This window comes from Carassius gibelio, chromosome A11 (genome assembly GCF_023724105.1).
Source record: "Carassius gibelio isolate Cgi1373 ecotype wild population from Czech Republic chromosome A11, carGib1.2-hapl.c, whole genome shotgun sequence".
NCBI lineage: Eukaryota > Metazoa > Chordata > Actinopteri > Cypriniformes > Cyprinidae > Carassius > Carassius gibelio.
The window spans coordinates 18929594-18953379 of record NC_068381.1 but is presented as its reverse complement, the minus strand read 5'-3'; the positions used below and the strand labels follow the sequence as shown (position 1 = coordinate 18953379).

Below are 23786 nucleotides of genomic sequence, written 5' to 3'. Positions count from 1 at the left end.
GCACCCCGGGGGCTTATATGCCACAGAGGTCTCCTTCATCACCAGTTCAAGCACTTAGCGTGTGCATCTGATATCGCTTACCGTCTAGAGCTCAGCGATGCTTCGGTGAAATTCCCTCGGACACTTAGTAAACGGAACAGCAGCGTATCCGAGCACTTGGGTGTGTTTGTGTTGGGCCTCGTGCATGTTTCGCCATTTGTGTGCATTTCTCATATTAAATTACAGTAACTGCTTGGAAATACTGTACGATGCCACAGAATCAGACATATAAATGAGCAAACCCACCTGTAGCCACAGAAAGGTCTTCATTTAAGAAGAAGATTGACTGTACTTTGCTTTCACATGGCAAGGAAATACTCAGGGGAAAGATGAAGTATTAAAACTTTATTTCCTTTATTTGTGTAATGGAAAATGATAAAAACGTACAGCTCCGCAACATCGCCTTGGCTAGGATAGGTCAGTGTTTTTTATTTTATTTTTTATTTTTTATCAATAACAACCAAATAATATTTATAATATGACAATGTGTTCCGAGGAAAGCGAAATAAGAGATAAGGAGTGAAAATAAATTATCATAATAATAATAATAATAACGATAACAACAATTCAACTTTATAAACATTTCTTTGCCTGTATGTCATATCCGTAGAGTCCACTCAGAGGGAATCATGGTGTATTCCAGCATGTTGGGGGGGATAAACATAGCGGTCTTCTCTCGTTCTGTCTCTCTGTCTTTGACTTATCACGTACGCAGAGAGTCAGAGCTAGTCCTTAACAAGAGAGTTTCTGAGAAGAGCGTTCTCGAACGAACTGCCACAGTGAATCTGCAAACACACATCCTCTCTTTCAGGACAGTACCAAAGTGACTCAGTAAAATGTAACGAAAGCTAAAAGCGAAGAGCTCTCTCTCTCTCTCTCTCTCCCTCTGCTCTGTCTGTGAGGATCCTCAGAAAGGAGAGGTGCTTTTTAAATGCGTGAACCGTCCTCTATACAAGTTTACGTTGTTGTTGATGAGATGAAACCTTCACCGGCAGTGTCCAAGCAGGAACGAGCGCGACACGGACCCCTTGGCGTCCCTCACCTGATCTCTTTACGGGAGGGGGTTGTGTAGGAGCGAACGCAAGGCCCCTGTCGAGGGGATGCGAGCTAGCGTGGGTCTTCAGTGAGGTTCGGCCCAGACGGGAGAGCGGCTGGAATGGTGAGGGTGGCTGAATGTGGGGTGGATGGGAGTCGGTGTGGGCAGCATGTGTCCCGAATGGCTGAACGGTGGCAGGTGGCCCATGTGTGACATGTGGCTTGCCAGAGCACCGGCGCTGCCAAACGGAGAGGTCTTGTCCAGCATGCACTTGGAGAGCTCCTCGAAACCCTCGCCAGATCGCTTACTCCTCTTGGACTTGCTGGACATCTTTCGGTTGCGTGTTTGGATGCCCTCTTTTTTCATGGTCAGCGGCCTGTTGACCTGTAAGAAAACAGATCGCGTAGGTCAACGATGAGCAACGGGATGCAGGTCTTGAAGTACAGAAAAGATGCTTCTCTTAAATGCAAAAGTTAATCAAATGGACCTTTGAGAAAATTAACCAGGAAAACAGATCAGGGGTGCGTTTCCCCAAAAACAAAGTTAGCCATTTATGATCGATAGTTCTATTGAACTCTATTGGTAATGACTGAACTTACTACCATAGTTGCTTTTAAGATAAATCTGTACATGACATTACAATAAATACTTTCAGAATCTATCATTTTATTATATATTTTTACAAATATTTTTATAGGCTAAGTATAACAAAGTATAACCTATAAATGTTCTCTAAAATTCATTGTATTAAGCATTTAACAGCCTACATGTATAACATAGTCTTTTATGCTTTCAGAGTTGAATTTCAAACGAAAACTAGATATGAAAAAAAAAGCAATTCAGGAGCTCAGCTGTCAAGCAATTCAGTTCTCTCTCTCTCTCTCTCTCTCTCTCTTCGCTTGTTTCATTAAGGTGAAATGTATTTATTCGTCTGTTAAACAGATCGCAGCCAAGCTTAACATTAAAAAGGCTAGTTTCAGACAACTCCGAATTGATAGCCTATAACTGACGCCGTATCTTGAATAGCAGACCCGCCCTGTCGTCCCTCCTGGGAATAACGCCCTCCTCTGAAACAAAGCTGGATTCATCTGAACCGAAAACGGTCAACGGGTTCCGTCTGACAGGGAAAGCCGGCCTCAGTCGTCTCTCTCCTCAGTCCACACAAGCTGTCCGCCCACTTGAGCACATCGCTGTCACTTTCAGTGTTTGCGGCACTTAATACTCACGTTGTGGAGTTTGTAGTAGAGCCCGCAGGCGTTGCACACCGGGTCACCGTTCCCGTTGCGCCGCCACAGAGTGGTCGTGGTTGTCTGGCAGTTCGCGCAGCAGGTGCCAGCTCGCCTCGCAGCAGACTGTAGACAAGAAAACCCCAAAAATATTCAATGCTTTGCACTACATTAAAAAGGTATACATTATCCAAAACAACATTTTTAAACAATCCCGCGCGCATCTAAAAAAGGCTAAAAACGTATAATCCCGAGCCTGTTTGCATGAAGTTGCTGGACAACCGTAGAAAAGTCTAAATAGACATATGCATTATATTAACTTGGCGGAAGCTTGTAATGATATGCAACTTTTTAAATCATATTGCTGTTGCTGCTGATTTAATTTTTTTTATCCAATCGTCGAATTGACTACATAGCCTCATTCCTGGATTTCTGTTTTCCACACTGTAATATCAGTCAGGGGTTACAACTAACATGGCTTTGGGTTGAAGGAAATGCATTCCTGATAACAATCTGATGCGGTGACGAATATTATAACTCACTCGTAGCCTACTATGTGTATTCTGCACCAGACAGCATTTCAAAACTAGCCCCAAATAACATTAAAGCAAATGCGGCCTGGACATATGAAATCTCTTACCAGGGACTCGCCTCCGTGTTTGGGTTAATTAAATATAGCCCATTCTATGCATTTAAACACGCTAAATTCAATTTTCCAATTTGTGCCTTGATTAGAAAAAAACTGTGCCTGGTGAAATTCGTTTGATTTGGACCTGTATCTAATGAAGTCTGCCATATTTGGGTAAATGCATTAGACAGATCATTAATTTATAACGTTTCGATACACTGCTCGGCTTTGATGCCACGAATCAAACGCTTCAGTGGGCGTGGCGACTGCACAGCCGGGTCATCAATCCTCTGTTCGCTTTTTGTCCATTACAGATTCATTTTTCACACATAATGAGAAACATTTATAGGCATACAACGCAATTCCCCGGCAGTCTGACACAATATAGCGTTTGTGGGTTCAAACGATTTACATAATTTCTATTGAGCTTTTGTAAAAAATAAAAAATAAAATAAAAAATAAAACACACACACACACTGTAGGCTAAATAGAATTAAAACGCAGACAACAACAAAAACACACATTCCGAAACTTTACTCAGTGGCAGTCGAGCATGACAAACAAGAGAGCAAAGAGTAGCCTATAAATCCATTTATTTTCCAATCCCTGCCCCAGCCGCTTCACACACAGTCTCTGATAATCGCTTTACAGTAGATGTCACCAGGGCCTGCCGGGCCCGGAGAAAATTCAGCCGGGTTTGTTGAAGACGGAAACACCCGGGAGCCTGGCTTCCTTATCGGGCCCGGGCAGATATCCGGATAGGAAACAACTGGATGGCCTTTGAACAGCGCTCTGAAAACACTTCAGCCCAAAATGCAAACGCATGGGCCAGCTCTCTGACTCCATGGAAAACCATGTGGCCTTTTTTTCACCATGAGAACATATAGAGAGAGATGGAAATAAACTAAAGGGAAATAACCCCCAAATGTTGGAAAATCGATGTTACATCTACCACTACTTATTTATTAAAAATAATAATGATCATCATAATTAGGAACTGAGGAGTGCTAAATTCATATTTTGATTTCTCTTTGAATATCTATTTGTAATTCAGTACAAGGCTTGTGGTTCTCCTGCTGAGTATGTCAGCTAAGTGTGGAAATCAGATTCCCTCTGAGACACTTGTGTTTTCACTCTGATGGTCACTTAGCCAAGTGAAAATTAAATTAGGACGCATGGCTGATAGAAAAAGACGGTCTCACTCAATTAAACTGCTTGTTGTGTCTCCAAAATGAATCTCTATATAACATTACATCATGTTTTGAAAGACTGCAAGAATGATTTAATAACAGAGTAATTAGAGAGGTAGAGATATACAGTTTCACCTGCTAAAGGATAAAATACGATTATGTGAAAAGGAAAATGGAGCTATATTCTTTAAAAAAAAAAAAAAGTCATTTATTTCCATAGAATCCTGATGCTGAAAAAACCACCTGTCCCAGGTATTTTATTCCAACAAAATATGATTTACATTTAAATAAATGCACAGGAACCTTTCTTTTAAAGCAGTCCAGGGACCGAAAAACAGGAGACTGATAACCAAAGCATAATCAATGTGTAATCTTAATGATTTCTCAAGAAAACAGCTAAATAATCTTGAAACTTAAGTTTTGCTCTTTATGGGTCATCTCAAATGCAAAAAGCCGTTAAGTTCAAAAATCAAACAAACAAAATCTGCTTTTAAACATCTCATCGAGATTAAACCAGATAATCGTGCTGGCAGCGATTCTGAAATGGAACCAGAATCATAAGAAAAAAAAACCTAAACCAATGGCATGTGGCTTTCTAAACACCCCCAGAAAAAGAAGAACTAGATCAAACAGCTGGATCTAAACAGATGCACTCAGACAATAGTGTGGAAACAGGTTTCTCTCAGTGTGGAGTGGTGATAATTGTACAGGCATGGGCATTGGTATCAGTGACAGTATCAGAACTAGAAGCAATAATGATAGCGGGAACAATGGCAATAGTAGCAGTATTGTAACAGGCCAAGTAGGGGATCACCAGGGGGTGAGGGCGACAAACAATACCAGGAAGATTATAGGGAAAATATAACTTTCCTGGAATTGTGCTCAGGCTTTCTGCTCAGCGCTCCTATTTAGCCCTCTTTCTCACGTGTGTGGGGAACTGAAAGGATTCTGGAGGACTCACCAGTCTGCGCTTTGGCTTGATAAGGGGTCGGTTCTGGCCGTTCATCTTGTGGTACAGGCCGCACGCGTTACAGAGGTAGTGGCCCGTTCCGTCCCGCCGCCACAGCGGGGTGGAGGTGGCTCCGCAGTTCACACATTCACGCCCCTCTGTGCAGAATTCAAGTGGAGGAAAAGCAAGGGAAATTTATATAATTAAGAGGTTCGCACTACAATACAGGAACACAGGGTCATGCAAAGGCACAGTCTGGGCAAAGAAAAACAACTCCCAAGTTAATTAGACAACACCTGACATGACATCCACACTGGAATCTCTCATCTGAGAGGGATGGATTACTTAATGGATATCGGAATTTGTGAATGTGTTTGTGGTTGAAATAAAACATTTAACAGTGTGACTAAGTGAAAAATTAACAATACATCTAGGATCTACTCTTAAATTACCTATAAATACTAACTTTTTCACTTTTCCTCTATAGGAAGAACACTAAATATCGGGGGGGTGGGGGGGGGGGTGTTTTTGTTTTGTTTTTTTGCAGCTACAACATTTTCAAGTCAAGACAGTGTTTATAATGTGAGTTAATTCAGATTAATGCCTGTTTATCAGCCATCTGTCACAGCTTGTTCTATTCTCAGAGGTCATATCACAGTGAACCACCCTAACCTGCTGGAAAGGGCCCTGCTTTAATTCATATGCTCTTCCTCCTCACTCCCCTGAGCACCTGTCTATTATTCACATTATAATGTGAGATAGTCGCTGTCCCACCCTGACCAGGGAAAAGAATCCACCCGGATAATGGATGCTCTTTTGAAGTGTATGTGATGTGTTGTAGCTAATTTAAGTATGGCTTGCATTTTAAATGTACTGAAACTTGGTGCTGGAAGTGTGAGGCGAAAATGGGCCTGCGAATGGGTTGAGTATTTAAAGTTATTTTTGATTTATTTATGTTTTTCCTGTCAGCCCTCAATCATGTTTGTGATACTGATATAATTGTGTGCATTGAATCTCTACAACTAAAGAATGGTCCAAAACAATTTACTATGAAGTTCAGAATGGTCCCATTCCAACAACAACAACATTTTCAGCACTATGCATTTTCCACATTCATAGCTTGGCTAACTAAATACATACATAAAAAGTTAAAACAATGATAAGGACATATTTTGTCATTCTGTGTTATTATGCTAATAATAAAAACAATATTTAAGATTCATTAATTTATGAAGCACCTTGTATTTAGACATTGTTACTTCTATTATCATATGCAATAATAATAATAATAATAGCCTAGTAATAGGAATTACACATAAGTTATATGAGTAATGTAATGCAACTGTAGTGTAATGTGTTATAAAAAATAGTTCAATATAAAGTTGGTTAGCAGTTCGTCAAGCTGAGGTCGTGCGTAAATATTCACACAAACAGCAGGGTCCTGTCGCATGTGAAGGCCTGACCCGACGGGGTTTTGTCAGTATTGGGGTCGTGGAAGGTGGAGGCGGGAGTATGTCGTGATTTGTCCAGCTGAAGTTATACAGGATATGACTGGAGCCAGCGCGTCGTGACTCCTCAACGTTTAAAGTGCAATAAAGGCTAAATTCAAAGCTAAACATGAGGCAACACGCAGCCCGCCAAATAAAATCATTCATCCAAAGAGGCGTTAACCAGCAGAGAAAATAAAAACATAAATAATTTAAATAAATAAAAATAAACCTTCTTTCTAGATATGGAGGTACCAATTTTAACAATTAAAGCCAACATTTCCGCAAAAGCTAATTTTTCCACTTTGTATTTTATTTGTCATTTTACGCAAGCCATGTTTTCCAGCACCTCTGACAGACTTGTATTTGTTCTTTCATTGGTTGACCGGATCCCTTGCGATATTTTATCACAATGTTAAAAATGTATTTTATTTTTTATCTTACTGTAACTGAAATTTCTTCACCAGTAGGCTATTTAAATTTAGTATGGTCGAAAAATCCAATAAACTTAATTTTGGTGCCTCTTTCGAAAGTATTTAAGAATTTAATAAATTATATTAGTTAAAATATAGTGCACATATATAGCCTATATATATATATATATATATATATATATATATATATATATATATATATATATATATATATATATATATATATATATATATCGATTTTGGTTTTGTGTGTGTAGCACCAGTGTATATATTTTTGATTTGATTTTTTTTTGTTTGTTTGTTTGTTTTACAGTGTTTACATTGGTTAGCATGCTAGTTGATGCTTTTATGTCTTTTAAAGGGAATGACAGCTTTGAGTTGTGATGTATTTTGGTGTGGCATTTTGAAGAGCCGCTAAAACTTGTCCTGTGTCATAATTTAAAAATTGCGGTGTAGAGTTGCCTCGAGGGAGATTCCGAAAATGGCGGGCGAATTCATCTAATTAGACAAAAATAAGTAAACTCCACATAAAACTAAACCGTGTCTGAGGGGAAAATAGGCCTATCTGAGAGAAAAAAAGTCAAGCAGAGGCCAGCAAACTTTTCAGGACGCCTGGTTTTTAGGATGCTTTGATTAAATGTAATTATTTTAAAACAATACACAAAATACACATATATCCTTCAGTTACATTTCGACAAATGATGTAAAAATGATTTTTATAATGCTCACTAAGCCAATGTGTCTCTAAATATGCCCATTATTTCTACTCATCACTTCATGGTCGAGTCAGAACTTAACTCACCTGAACACGACCGTGTCTTGTTTTTACATTTAGGTGTGAAGCTCGAAGGGGATCCACTGAGGAGGGTACCAGGATGAAACAGACCGCCGCCGTACTCGTGTGGCGCGGGAAGAGAGTACGTCGGGTAAGTGGGGATGGGATGATGCGTGGACGCTGTTTGCGCGCTCATAGCCAGGCTTCCCCGAAGAGGACTACATCCTTCCATCTTCATTCCATCAGCGATGGACACTTGGTACTTGATGGACTCCTTTTCATCCATTCTTGCAGAAACGGAGGTCGGAGACGAAGGACCGAGGTCCGGTGAGACGTCTTTCGGTGGGGTTGGGGGGAAGTTGTAGAGGGGATGTGGACTGGAGTGGGCTGCGGATGTGAGGGAGGAGACGGGAGCGGTGCTGGAGCTGCTGCTGCACGGGTAACCGGCGCTGGCGGGGTGCAGGCCGGGCTTGCTGAAGTGACTGACCGCCCAGGCGTTGTGGTGAGCGGCGGAGAGCGCTGCCTTCCCGCTGTCCAGCCAAGGAATCCCGGGACTGTGTATGAGGTGTGGCCGGCAGACCTGACTTCCCGTGAGACGAGCTGAGAAACAGATATAAGACAGAACGAACATAAAGTTCGACTCGAAATGCAAATTACAAGAGAAATGTCTAGCCTATTTAACCGCGGTTTTTGCCAAAGCACCAGATTGTTTCAACAAAATGTCTAATGTTCACTCTCACCTGTTGACTCCGTCCTCGAACAATTCAAATCTGACATTGAGATAAAACTAATATAGGCTACTATTAAATATCAGTTAGCCTAAACAACACAAAATCGCAGCTGACGATTCATCTTTTAGTCCATATATGTTTGTTCAAACTGCACGCTATCACTTAAATATGTATTTTCCTTCGTCTCGACGTGTTTTCTCAAAAACTTACCTAGACTAGGCTACTCCTAATAAACAGACGTAAAATCTCCTTACAAAAGCGACAGGCGACTTTTTGAACGATTCCTTCTCACTAAAGCCTGTTGTTCGCACAAATAACACGCTTGAACTAAGAAGTTCATCAGGAATTTTCGTTTTGATTTGGCATCCGGGAAGTGCCTTGATCCCCCTCTCTCTCCCTCCCTGACACGAACTTCCCTTTCCTCATCAAGTCATTCGCTGGACATTTTATTTTCCTTCTTATTCTTTACATTTCAACACGCATATCTTGGAGATGCCAGTTCAAGAAATCCTATAGGCCTAATTTGTAACTGTCATAGTCCTATAGTTTGTGCATGCAACAGCAAAAACATTTACATGACCATATCTTTATTCACTTTATTATTTTATTCACTACGTTTCACTTCAATGTCCGTAAGAGCAAAAGTCACTGAAATCTTTCGGTTACACAAGCACAAAACAGTTGTAGGCTACTAAAAAAATTATATGAAATGGGCATAAAAGATGTCAACAATGTCAGGTTTATTATAGATTTGTAAGCAAATCCTGGCTATTAAACCAAATAACCACGTAAACAAAATGGATCTTTCGCTATAGGCTTAACATGGAGATTTTACATAAAGATTTTACATTAATGTTACACATTTAAATATGAATACAAATTAATAATTTCGCAGTAACAGTAACAATGGCCTGTTTCAAACAGCTTAATAAATGAGGTCACATTTAGCACTTAAATAGCATAATAAATAAACAAGTAGCCTAGGCTATTGTGTAATTTATAAGACATTTTGTTGCTTGATAAATGTTAAGTGTGGTTGAAATATGTCTATGAAATTGCATAATGATAAATATTCTGTCATCAAAATATCGTATGAGAAAAAGAAGCATCTTACCGTGCGCTTGTCCGTATGATACTCTCGCCCGAGAATTGGAGTAGTACGGGTTCCCCTGCGAGTCCAAGTGATTCAAGAACACATCCACCTCGTCCGGGGGCAGAAGAGGGGCCATGGGCTCCATGTAATTGTGTGTAAGCCCGTGATGATGGGACTCTGGGTGCTGGCCGTTGAGTACCGCATGATGATGGGCCATCCATCGAGACTGATCGGTCGCGACCTCCATGTCTATACTGTCCGCACTTCGAAACTGTTTCGAAAAGTTTGATGCCTACTGAAAACCTTCTGTACACTAACAGACCAAGTATGGTCCTTAAGATTACTAAAATAAGTGTCCTGAGCTTAATGCTTCAGTCGGTGATGGCCTCACTTTTTGGATAAATAGAGATCCTGCTTCTTTGCTCTCAATAATGCTCAGGAACACCTGGAAGAGAATAACAAACAGATGCATCTCATTTTTTAAAATATGTTCCAAGTCATAAGAGCTAAACATCTTTCTACGACATACTATCGTATTTAGTCATTGTCTTTTTACTTTTATTGTCATATATATATATATATATATATATATATATATATATATATATATATATATAGCACAAGTCTTAAAATAAAAGTATAACCTATACACACACGCGTATGTATATATAAACCTTTTTGAAATATGGGATGCAACCTGTAAAGTCGCTGCATTACTCAACAGTACGCAGTTTCAAAGAACTATCGTAAAGTAGGCTACTCACGGCGCAAACTAGCATTTCAGCACTCCAGTCTTGTTTATTTTCCCCGTGTTAATCATATACAAAGAAGGATAATCCTCAAGATGTCTGCTGACATTCGTAATTCGCCACCGGTTCAAATTGTCCACAGTCCAATGTTAAACTCTTCTTTAAAACACTGCGGCTGTCCGAAGCGGAGAGAAGTCTCATTAATGAATTGCGCCTGTGTACTGTCGGATCTGGCGCCAGTAGATTCCATATCTTCCGAACATGGGCGGGGTCACGGGCTGGCAGTGATCGCGCTGTTAACCAATAGCAGATCGCGCTGACTGCCATTGGCTCGGACATCTGCTCTCCGAACTGCCACGGCGACTCTCGGCCTAGTGCTCCACATCCAGAGACCCATCATTCAGCGGAGCAATTTATTGAGACCTATTTACTTTTCTTAGAGCTTGATGATGGGTGATAATGTTGTCTTTTTACTAAAAGACTAATAGCTCAGATTGACCTGAAATTATGAATGTAAAGTTGGAGTCTTGTATAGTCTGGTTTCGCAGAACCTCAGAAAAAAATAAATAATACTAATTATATATATATATATATATATTTAAACGAATTGTGTTTTTTAATCTAATAATAATAGCATAACAGACACAGGTTAGACTAGGCCTTATTTTATTTTTACAGACAGTGCCAACAAGCAATTATTTTAATTTTCAATTGATAAATAATAATAAAAAGAAAATATTGCATTTATAAATTTGATTAGGACCTGTTGCCTGACCATTAACATTTGTTGAAAACAACAAAACCTGTATCAGTGAAGTGTCACATGCGATATATGCCAAATGCAAACAAACACAATTTCTAGCACCTCAGGCATTAATTGGGGAGGAGGATTTTATGGTCTCTAAATTGGGGGCTATTGTTCTTGCGCGTCTAATTGTTATAAATTACTTGTCACCGCATTCTTCTTGTGAAAACACTGTTTTGTATGCTGTTTCAAGCGATCAAACGTCTCTTTACATATTAAAGTGGGCTCGTCTCTCGCTGGTGCCGACAGGTCGCATGGGCAGGTCCAAATAGAGCCAATTGGTGGCCATTAGGGCAGCTTCGTTGATTCTTGCTTGCAATTATCTCATGGCAAAACAAGCAGCAGGCTCTCCCACCGCGGGCAGAAAGACACAACGTCGCCAATCAGCTTGATAAGCAGTTAGATAAACTGTGGATTCAGGTTAGTCAGCTGAAGACCTTATTTGCATATAGAGTTTAATAAATTGTTTCAGCTTTCACCTCAACATTAAATTGACTTGTCTATCCTGTTATAGAAAAAATGTTTTAGTTTTAATTTTTTTTTCATGCAGTGGAAACTACGATTAAAATAGCATTAACATTAACTGAAAATACAAAATCCTCTCGATGGTTTCTAACATAGATAGGCTTACATGTAATATAGTGGATTTTACAACGTGCTCTTTTGGATCACTGCTTCTCACCTTTGGTAGCTCTGTGGCCTCTAACTGCTTGTAGCAACACTTTGTGTATATGAATTATTTATTTAGCTTGTCTAGTTGGATCAATCAAAGAGAACACAAGACAGACCTGTCTACCAGGGAGCTCCAGCGTGTGCATCATTATCTTTCGAAAAACATTTGAGTGTCATTTCAGGTCTACATCAAGAACCAGTTTTACAGAAAAGTTGCGTTTTTAACTAATTTTTTACATTTTAACCTATCATTCGAAATAGTTATAGTGTGTCTAGATGATAATATGTACTTTAGTGTTTTTATTATTGCTTAAAGCAGGAGGTTTTGTCACTCCTCTGCAGCAATAATGATTGACAGGCAATAATTGGAGCGCGAGCAGAGCCCCTACCAGCCGCCACTCTGACGCCGTGTCCTGACGTCACAGTATCTCGGTAAAGGTGGAGAAAAATATAGATGGGCTACAAAGACTTTTCCAAAGCTATTTAAAAGTAAATTGTAGGCATTGTGTGTTTTCATTTGCATTAAAAAAATAAAAATAAGAATAAAATCTGTGAAAGTTTTTAGAAGAGTAAATAATCTATTTGGGCACCAATGCAACACTGAGCCCTTTTTAAACCACAGAACTTCTGTCAGCGTTGATTGTATAAAGATGCTTAAACAGGCTATGTGGCCTTATTGTGACAATACCAGATGCTTAAATCCCTTTTAACACACTGGATTCTGGCCAGGGGCCCTACACAGCACAAAAAGCCCTTGCAGCCGAAGCCAACAAATTAGAATGTACATGATAATATGACGCTTAGTTTTGCAGTGCAATGATCAATTTTACACACAGTCTTACATCCAAAAGGTGCGATGCCAGATTATGCAGACATAAATGGAACGTGATAAACTTAAGGCGTCTAAAATGGCCTCTCACATTGTACCTTTATCCCAAACTGAAATGCTGTGCTATTGCATAATCACGCATACTATCCCAAAAGAGCTTTTACAGAATAGTGACTTGATGCTGCTACAAAGTGCTATGTAGACTAAATACAGTACGCAGGTGTGTCTACTCAGCCAATGGTATTAAAGTGAAATAAATAAAACATTAAACCTTTGGGAAATACAAATATTAAAATAGTTGTATTATTTTTATTTTATTATTAATTGATAATTATATATCCGAATATGTCTTCTATTGTAGGCAATATAATTATTATACTGTGCGTGTGTGTGTGTGTGTGTGTGCGTGCGTGCGTGCGTGTGTGCGTGTGTGTGTGTGTTTTAGCGTTAATAACGGCTCTTGGTTCAGCTCACCTAGGGCTAAACATTCTTTAGAGAATACTTGAACTAAATACCTATGGTAATCCAGTTGCTCTCAATGTTAACGCAAAAGAGACTGTCCTTTTAGGAACTAAGCATTTAAGGTTTGGGGTGTTACTAAAGCGATTCCCCCGACCGAGGACCCAAAAACCCACTCTTCTTTTAATGTTGTGTCTGCAGATTCAGATTTAGTTTCTTATGTAACACAAGTTGTGTCGTACACCGTGTGTGTGACTGTGACGACGACAATGACATCACGTTTGTGATGTCACATTAAGTCGCTTTCAAATAATTGCATAAAAATAATGGAGAGCGGTGGAAACAAGCTCCGCGAAATTGGAGGCAATCATTCCCTTAATTAACAGGTGCCGTGAAATGGCTTTGCCCGTTCGTTCCCTCGCCGTGCATTTATCATTCTCCGTGGGGTTAGAGAAGGCAGGAGGGGGCAGGAGGGGGCAGAGAGCCCCGCAGAAGGGTTTGTGAAGATAAGCAGGCACTGGATACAGGGGGAATGACACAGACCAGCTGAAGCGGTATTGTCCTTTACTCACGGGTAATTAGATTGTGACAGGGCACTCGGGGGCAGACACAAGCACAGGCAAAGTCACAAGCCTCCTGTCCTCTGCTGAAGCATGGATAACAGGGACTGAAAGCAAGCGTCTCCACCTCTCTTCTTTTCATCCAACAATCCGCATTATTTTGAAGCAAAGTCTCATATTTGTGCAGTATTAAACCGTGCATGCCTCTAGCCGCGTTTATTCTAACGTGCCGCTTTTGTCTTGTGCGACGTTTAATGTGTAAAGTTCTTATTCTGAGCGACAGCGTTAGTTTAGTCGGAAAAGGATCCTGTGGTAGTCATAAATGTGAAGGGCGATGGCCGCGCGCCAGCCCTCCTCGTGTGATTGACAGCTTTTGGAGTCAATGATTTAAATAAACAGCACAGGTGGGCTAATGCTAGCGTCCTGGGGGCATTCCAGAGAAAGCTAATTCCTCAACTCACTCACATCACATTTGCTTTCACATTTATAATCATTCTGTTGGGGGGGGGGGGGGGGGCATCGTCGTTACGCTCATTTGAAATATTGGCAGAAAATTACTTCATATGGTTTTCGTAACAGGTTATGCCTTCTTTCCATTGTTGAATATCAAAATTGTGCCCTCACAATCACAATTAATATATAAACCTATACATTCGTTTCACGAATAAAACATTTATTGTGTTATTGGATGCGGCTATATGCGTTGTAAAGTGGAATTTAATTTTGGGTTGTTTATTGGTCTGCATATTTAGGATTTGATGTCAACATGTTTACGAAGATAAATATGTGCTTAGTTCCTTATAATTCCTTATACACGTTCCTTATAATAATACAAAATCGAATACTTAAACAAATGTCACAATATTATATTAATAGCCTATTATTAGGCCTATCACATGTGAAAAATATGAAGACCAAAATCTACACGTAAAACATGTAACAATTTCTGTCGTTTTAGTCTTTTCTGGTATAACCCAAAACGCCTGCAGTCATACAAACGCAAATAACATAATGACCTAATAACAACAATGCATTATTATTATTAATATTAATTAAGTCATACAAAATGTATAATTCATTCTATTGTCTTTTTGTTTTATTATAAACAATTATTATAAACAGCAATCCTATTAAAATCATTCTTTAAATGGAATAAAACGTATAGGCCCTAAAACATAATAATTTGCTCATTTAAGACAATTAATAATTTGTATTCCTCTCTAAAACGCGTGGATAATCTCTTCGTATTACTCGACTTCACACTCGCTGCGCAAAACGCATCTTACCAGTTGTTTATGATTGGGTTCTCTCCTCTTGACATTTCACAGAGATATGTGTCCTGGAGCCAAATTCCGTGTGGCACCGTCTCTGAGGGAAGAGTAGCGGTGATTCGGTGTGTGCTTCGCCAAGCGCTGAGGCTCGGGGCACAGCTGGCGATGCCAAACTTTCCAGTCAAGCGGCTTTCAGAATGCTTTTTCTTCAGTGGCTCACGGTGTGGAGTAGTGTCTGACACCTCGTACTCTATCTGGTCTCACTCACGCCCGTGGAAACAGCGAAACTTGAGGCACAAAGTAGGACTGCTGCAACGTAGCCGTGCGTCAGCCAATCTGGTTTTCCGGGGAGTGCTTTGATGGTTAAAAGCTGTGTTGTGTGCTGTTCTCACTCGTGTAATTATGAAACAAGACCCGGTCGCTGAAGGCTTTGCGCACAGCTCTTAGATTCTGACCTTCACACAGGCACACAATGCGGAGAGGATTTGCACTATTATGAATATTAATATTATTATTTTGTGATATTCGTAAGATATAGTTTAAAGAATGCAGGGGAAATTATGAAATCTAAACCCACCATAGACCGATTTGCACATTCTTTTGCCCTTCTCATTAAATCACTGATGGTGCAGATGTGTTTGCTTGAGTGTTGTGAATATGTAAATCTTCACTTTTAATATGAGACGACGCCTTTAGGCTTCCCATCTTAATGGATTCTATTCCTCCTCGCTCTTGTCTGTTGCCACGTTGCGGTCGACCTTGCCTTCCCCCAACTCGGTCAGTTTTAACTCTCTCACACATGACAGCAACTTTTAAAAGATGCAAAGCCTCGGTAAATCTCCGGCACGAGACCGTGGGCTCGCGTGCAGAGGCTCAGGCAGGGCAGGTGCAGCTCCAGCCTCTCGCGCCCGGGTTCCCCCAAGAGTGCACGCGCACAATGAGAGCGCGAGAGGAGTGAACTCTGACAGAATGAATTGCATTATATAGAATGATCAAAATAACAATGTCTAATGCCAGCTATTGTTTTGTATACATTCAAGAGACCACGAGCGGCGAAGGATTCGAGTCAGTCAAATCAGAAACTCCTGCTCCTTTAGTTGCTACCATGGTCAAATAGCGGGCCTAGAATTAGCCTATGATAAAATCAAAATTCTACAAAATCCGTGGCTTTCCTTTTGTCGTGCACTTATCAGTAATAATGGAAAAACAGATTTAAAAAAAGACAAGTATTTAGCTACTCCTTTTATCTGAGTTTCCGGCGAGTGCAAGGTTGAAAAGAAGAATGTTTATCGGTTGCCATTTAGTGCTTTTATCGGTCTTATCACTTTGGATAATGTCATGACATGAGTTGGCATGTCTTTTCATAGCCAACTTAATCACGTCTTATTAAGCAGCCTATGGCAAAATAATATTTATTTAATATTTCTAGATGTTAGCTATATCACGGAAGAAATATCTCTAAATGCTCTGCAATAATCTGTGCTATGAAATGCTAAATGCAACTTTTGTGCAGAGACAAACATTGTCCTATTAGATGCACACTCTTTAATTATTAAAAGTTAAAATAGTAAACGACAAGGAAAGATAAGGAAGGCTGTGACATCGCTTCTTTCTACTTGACAATCTAAATCTCCCGTTCATTTTAAATCGAAAACCAAGAAAAATAATAATATCATTAACACTGGGAACATTATTTTGTCACCATTAACTTAAATAAATTCTAGGAAACCCTGACATTATTATTACAATTATAATAAGTATATAATAATTATTATTATTACTTTTATAAAATGTAAAAAAATTATTTGATTATAAAGAAATATGGATTTAGCGTGTGCGGTTTTATTAAACATCTAATTAATGCATCTATTGTCATGTTAAAACGTTAAGAGCAGTAGCTGCTGGGTTTACAGGAGCTTTGCAATCTGACCAGAAGAAGATGCTCACTCATGATGCGTGCGAGATAAGCGCTTATCAGTCTCGAGCTTGCATCTCCAGCGCATTAAAAAAAAAAAAAAAAACCTTCTGTAGACTAATAAAGGCGACTGTTAAGCTCGGCTGCTCCTTGCAGCAGCATGCTGTGGCAGACACGGTGACATTTCCATTTCACGTTGTCCATCAAAGGCGCAGTAGAGCCGTCTCGGAGTTCTCACTGCGTCAAAGTAAAGTGTGCTACTGAATAGTGAAAGGCAAAGACGTATAGCCTATTCTTATGCAATATGCATTTATTTCACACTCAGTTTTCTGGTAGACTTGCAAAATATGTTTTAACTTATTTGATTATCAAATTATTTGTGCTGGTTTGTCTCTATTTTTCATATCATTTTTATATTAGCCTATTCTCTTCATTTTTATTACTTTTTTTTTTAAAGGGCTCTAAAGTTATTATTTATATATGCATGCATCAGATGCCAGGGCCCTCTCCTTCCGATTATTACCGGGGGTAATATTTCATCGGCGTGAGGCAATCTTTGTTCTTTGTGAAGATAATAAATGGCCTAATCGTTATCAGCTTACCGCTGGAGGTGTCAGGACCGAGCGAGGCTGGAAACAGGGTCCAAAGTGGCGCTGAATAAATTGGTGTTTCTTATCTCTCTCCCCCAGATTATCACCGCCTTTCAAAGCGCCACAACAAATACATTCAATGCATCTAATGCATCATTTGAGGGGGGAGATCGCAGGGGTGATAGAGACAGATAGGCTACCCGAAGGAGAAATATTTACACATTTAACGTGCACAGGCCAGTTTTGAGCGAGTTTATTGTACACGCGCTTAACATATCAATGCAGCCAGTATCATTCATAATGTAGCGCTACTGTTGATAGGTATCTGCCTGATTATTCTGTCTTGTCATTAGATCTGTTACGTGTTGAATTAGTTGTGAAATTAGCTTGTTTCATCCAAACACTTGTTTTGCTTTCTTTATCCAGCGGATATCAGCAGCATCGTAACTCTCCCTTTCACGTCTTTCTTTTGGGAAATAAAATCAATAGTCCTATAAATTAATTGAAAAGCAGACAGCTGGAAACACTTGGCACTGGCTATAGGGCTTTGCAATAGCCTACTGTGTAAATGACTAATAATGAAACCAATAATAGAATTAGATTAAAACCATTTTCATATAATTATAAAGAACATGTCACAAAGTGTAGGCTATGGTATAATTTGTTTGTGATGGTCACTTAAAGAAAATAAAAATATGAAACAAATATTTTTCTAAGCTTTTAGTCATAAATCACTTTAGTTTAATGGAAACTGCTCTCATCAGTAGATCTAGAGTTCGTTATCTACAGAAGCTGTCCTGTAACTGAATATCAGCTCGTCCATTAGGCTTTAAAACAGCAGTGATCTCGTTTCCTCACTAATGAACGAACGCCTGAGTTCATTCCATTAAACCGCGCGTCCCGAAAGCGTAGACGTCATAATGGTTGAGAAGAATTTGAAAAATCGCCAGTTCGAATTCATTTTAAAATTTCCCGCGTTGACAGAAAACATAAAAAACGCAACCAACTAAAAACAACGTCTGTCTTCATTTTTTATAGTTAATTGAAAGTGGTGACAAAGTGAAAATATTTTCTAATTAAAAAAAAAAAACAATCTGAAAATAGCCCTACATAAACCAGCATTATAAAAAAATAGCTAGAAATGAAAGACATCATCACGTTACGTTAAATGGAAACAAAAATATTATAATTAACAAAACCATTTTTTACAGTGTTTCACGTTTTTATAAGAGATTAGGCTATTGTCGTTGTTGTAGTTGTTGAATTTTGAAATAGCCGTTTTTACAATTCAGAAATACTCTGTTATATTGTTTTATTAAATGAACAAGTGGGCAGTTCATTAACTCGAAGGCTGAACTGATTATTTCTAGTTTGGAGAAGATGCTGGAGTTCAGCACTGATCTCTGAGAGGCCCATTCTGCACACAAGAATGGATTACTAGCTTAACCGTGCTCGAGGTGAATTTTGTTATTTTAGAGAAAAGAGACAGGTTTCCATTTCCACTCTAGAGGGGGACGCTGTGCACGTGAGTGACACTTGTGTCAAAAAGCGCCTTTTTCCAATATGTACAAACTCCCCTTTTAATAAAGCGTCATCTTCACCGGGCGCGCGCTCTCTGATGGTCTCCACAGCAACTCAGATAACGGAGCAGCCGTTTTCCATATCAGCCCAGAGTCTATTATACCCCAGGATTAGCTCGTTTTCCGAGAAAGGTCAAAGACAAAGTCACGAAACCTTGTATTTTCACCCTTCCTGCATATTCATTCTCATTACATTCGCTCCTCTGTCATTTCATTTAGTTAATTTCATCAGGATTATGCCTTCCTTTATTTGATGTTGTTGTTGTTGTTGTGTGGGAACTGGCTACATCACTCGTTTTATATTGTAAAAATACAGCTCGCCCTGAACGGAATGAGTGATTATATGCATGAACCGTTTTGCTTTGTGATATAGTGACCTCTAGTGGTCAGAGAGCAATGTTTTCAGCTCCCACAATGCTCTTGGGACCAGAGGGACAGGATGCCAATTATAGGGGGTTGTTAGGGTGGAATGGTCAAAACAAAAGATTGAGAGCGTGTAAAGTATATGCAAAGTTTCAGTAGCTACTACAACAGTTAGAATACAAGTTACAAATCACAAAAGAAAGAAATCTTATGCAAGTTTTTCGAAAGTAAAACCTTGTTAGCCGCATGTTAAAAGGACGCCAAATGATGACCTGGGCTGTGCTAAACCAACTTAAACCGCGAAAATTACTGACAGGAATTTACAAACTCATAGAATTATTCGCACACTGCAGAGGGAGTAATATGCAAAAGTAATAATAAATAAATAGTTATGAATATAGTGGAAACCAGGAGTGAGCCACGCAAAGGGAAGGGTGGAAAATCACAATTAGCTGTAGTCTGCATTTTGTAAATCAAACACGAAATGAAAGAGAGAGAGAGCGTGAGGCGCGTTTCATGGATGGAATGTCCCAGGTGGGAATCCCGAAAGCTGCAGAGGAAGTGTGCTGAGTTTTGGCAGGAAGAGGGCGCTGGGAGGGGTGGTCCTGACTGTGGGAGGGTGGGGAGTTTCCTGATATTCCTCTTAACTGGCTCCAGCTCGCGGGTTTTCTTCACTTCCCTGACCGTCCACTAACACACGTCCAGCTCACTCTCAGCCCAGCATTCCTGTCTGCACTCATCCTTCCAAAACCACTACAATCTACGTCCAGCTACGACTCCTTATTTTCTGTTATCATGACCTCTACATAGAACTTTAAACACTGTATACTGATACATGGTGTAACGAAAAGAAAAATCACCGGCAATAACTGTTTAGTATTAATAACTGTTTGTAGGTCTTCATAATTTAGCCCTAAAGTTTGTGGTTGTGTGATTCTATGCAAATGTCCACTTTAGGGTTATAAATAGTTTTTTATATTTTCTAATGAAACTATGTGTTATTTGAACAATTACACCTTCTTGAGCCATCAATGTGGCAATATTTGGTTTTAACGAATTATACAGAATCCCAAGCACCACAAAACCGATCGTCCCCACAGCCGCGTACAGCCTGTGTTCTCAGTCTGGTGCAGGTGGAAGTGAACTTCAGATGTTAGAGGACAGCATGACCGGCGGTCTGGTGGAGGGTTAAATAAAGAGTGAGACGGGAAGCAGCCGGCACAGGAGGTCACTTCCTCTCTGTCAAACACTCCAAACCTCAGGCCTGATCACGTGACGGTGGGCAGCACACCTGGCCTCACCTCCACGCTCCGCTCTGACAGGTAGAGGGCAAATAGTTAACGCTGAAGCGCAGGAGAGAAAAAGTAGAGAGGGATAAGGAGAGAGAGAGGATGAAGAGAGGTCATGGAAAGATGTGGTGAAGTGTCTGGGGAGGTGAGAAGGAAAAGTCCTTTTGTCTGTACTGAGCTCAGCAGACTATCTAAGTTTCCTATCAGCAGTCGAGTAGCGGAAAAAAGCTGCCCTGGAAAACAGAAGGTTAGACTTGCGGCCAATGGGAAGTGACCTTGCCCTACCAATAATCTGTCCAAGTTTGTGCGACTAGAAGTGTGTGTTATTGCATGCACACAGATGGTTATGGTTGTGAAGACATTCAGAAAGTGTCAAATATGTACCGTCATATATATGTGTGTGTGTGTGTGTGTGTGTGTGTGCTCTTGTTTTGTGAAATATCAGGACACAACTCTGTATAATGACACAGGTGTTACAAGGAGAAGGTGACTTATGAGGACATAACCCATGTCCCCATTTTTCAAAACGCTTATTAATCATACAGAATGAGTTTTTTTTGAGAAAGTAAAAATGCACAAAGTTTCCTGTGAGGGTTAGGGTTAGGGGTAGTGTTGGTGAACGCAGATAGAATATAAAGTTTTTACAGAATAAAAACCATTACGCCTGTGGGATGAACACACTTTTCACAAAAACAAATGTGTGTGTGTGTGTGTGTGTGTGTTGTTGTGTCCTGACAGGGAGCTGGGTTGAAGCTATTTTTGGAGTCATGCTGAGACAAAAATAACACTTACACACTCATGATAAAAACCTTAGACAGGGATCCGACACAGGCATGCTTCCTCCAGAGATGAAACAGGGGGCTGACTCCTTCTCAGAGCCTTATTCAGACACTTTAAATGTTGTTTTGAAGCCACTGTATAGATTATTCTCAGCTGAACATCTAGAGACACAGGTAGAATTACTCTTTTCTATCTTCCTCTTTCTTCCGCCTGCCCCCAACTTCTTTTGGAAAGAATGTGTCTCTCGTCACCCAGGACCCAGGATCACCGTCAGAGCTCTCCCTCTCTTCCCCTGTGGTGTCTGTCTATCTGTCAGCCGGACTCCTCTCCTCCCGCTGCAGCTGTGAGGAGGAAACAGACCGGTCCTTTGTGTCCCTCTGTTCCTGCCGTCCCTCGTCTTTTCCCGCCGTGATCACACCTGGCACCTGCGCAGCGCACCGCTCACCTTTCATCCTGCTCTCTCGAACTAAAGCTCGGTCAGTGTGCAGTGACCGCTGGACGGGCCAGTGCCTGTGTCTCTCACACAGGAACAAATCATATAAAACATGTTCAAAATAGTAAACAGAAAATCTGGTTACACACTATTTTTGAGGCGTCCTGGCTGTAGTGTATTTGCACAAACAAGTACTGAGTGATATTAATAAAAAATGTACTTACAGGTTTAGGGTTAGTTGCTTGTAGTTATGCATAATTTACTGTTAGTATTATAGTAAGAGCATGTATAACAAGGACACCTTAAAAACGAGTGAAACTGAAAATCCCATTTCTTTTCTGTTGATATCAAACACCGTCTTTCCAAACTCTAAGGTTTACAAATTCATATTTTTTTCACATGTCAGAAGCTTTCAACTTCAACAATGTGCAAAGTAAAACTATGCAAAAGAAAACATGAGCCATTAATAAGAAACAGAATTGCATCGATGATGGTTTGAACCAACTGTTATATGCTTTGTATAGTGAACTATTGGTGCAAATAATAAATAATTTCCATGCTAGATTTGAAGGATTTTATGTAACCTTTTGTGCAATAAGTTGCTGGTTGACGTCAAATGTAAAAATCTGAATCTGGTGATAGGGGCAGAAAAAAAAACAAAAAAACAAGTGGTTGGTTTCAGAGGCAAATGATTACAATTTGATGAAAGGTTATGATTCATGTCATAGATGATTCAAGTAAACAGGTGTTTTCTGTTAGTAAATGGAGTGCTGTGTTAACCAATCAGCACCCAGGACCAGGATGCTTCAAATGCATTTAATTACAGAAATAACACAGTTGTTCTGAGAGGACATGGTTAATGAGCAGAATATTCCTGTTTGCCGGCCCAAGCCAGGTGCCACAATGTAACCTTTCAAAAACACTCCTTTCATGTAGTTGCTCAGCTTGAGGTTTTCTGACAGTGTGTGTGTGTGTGTGTGTGTGTGTGTGCGTGTGTGTGTGTGTGTGTGCGCGTGTCATGGAGTGCGGACAGTGAGGGTGGTGTCTCTGTCACCGTGGTGATTTATGAGCGTGCTCAGTTGCAAGCTGCACAGTGCAGGATATTGTTCTCTGACACTGACGGGTCTCTCTGCAGACTGTCAGGACGTGTGTGTGTGTGTGTGTGTGTGTGCAGGGGCTGCAGGTGAGCACGGGCCGGCACAATCAATCAGCGGCGGGTCAGTACAGTCCTGGGGCCCGGGACCACCTCACACTCGCCTCTGTTGTGGGCACTCTATCACTGATGAACACCAGCCAAGCTGGAACTCTTTGTCTGGTGCAGGAGTCTTCTTGAGCATCTCGAGCTTTCTGCCTGGGCTTTGAGAAACTGTCATTGAACTCTTCAGCTTGGATCGCGTGTGCACCCCTCCTCCACCCTCCACCTCCCCCAGCACCTCACATCCACCTCTCTTTCTCTGCATCTCAACTTTCATTGTGCACCACATCAGGATACAGTACTGCTGCTGGATTCCGGTTTCAAACAGAATTTAAGCTCCGGTCTGATCAACAGCTAAACCGCAGCCTTGGCAGGAGCTGTACTGTATGTTCTAGATGAAGCACTGATGGAGGGGCTTCACCTGTAACGACCCTCCAACTGGAAGTCAACGTGTGTGCGTGCACGGGCTTATGATGTCAAATACCTGACATTTGGCTCCAAATCAAGATGTGTGATGAAAAGTTGTTTCTTTGAGCTGTATGGTATGAGAGGCTGCGCTATATCAGTCTGTATGTATAATGCATTATGAAGGAAATCATAATGTACAATGTAACACAATGATAATGAAAGTTTCAAATGCATTATAATATTAGCAGATTCCTTGTAACACCTGAAATTGTTTGTTGTGTCCTTTAATGTATTTTAATA

At 40.3% G+C, this 23786-nt stretch overlaps 1 protein-coding gene across 3 annotated transcripts; it reads right to left on the bottom strand.

Annotated features, from left to right (window-relative positions):
• Positions 1-369: 369 nt before the first annotated feature.
• On the bottom strand, positions 370-15199 carry LOC128022585 (GATA-binding factor 2). 3 transcript variants are annotated; one of them, XM_052610283.1, is made up of 6 exons: positions 14949-15199; positions 9610-10033; positions 7793-8364; positions 5081-5239; positions 2302-2427; positions 370-1459 (listed from the first exon to the last, which is right to left on the bottom strand). In XM_052610283.1, exons 2-6 carry the CDS (start codon positions 9833-9835, stop codon positions 1160-1162), a joined length of 1383 nt encoding a protein of 460 aa, XP_052466243.1. In that variant the 5' UTR covers positions 9836-10033; positions 14949-15199; the 3' UTR covers positions 370-1159. The 3 variants fall into 3 exon arrangements, with proteins under 3 accessions (XP_052466243.1, XP_052466242.1, XP_052466244.1); XM_052610282.1 differs by lacking the exon at positions 14949-15199 and adding an exon at positions 10353-10588; XM_052610284.1 differs by lacking the exon at positions 14949-15199 and adding an exon at positions 10353-10582 and having other exon boundaries at positions 5081-5226; positions 7792-8364.
• Positions 15200-23786: the final 8587 nt, after the last annotated feature.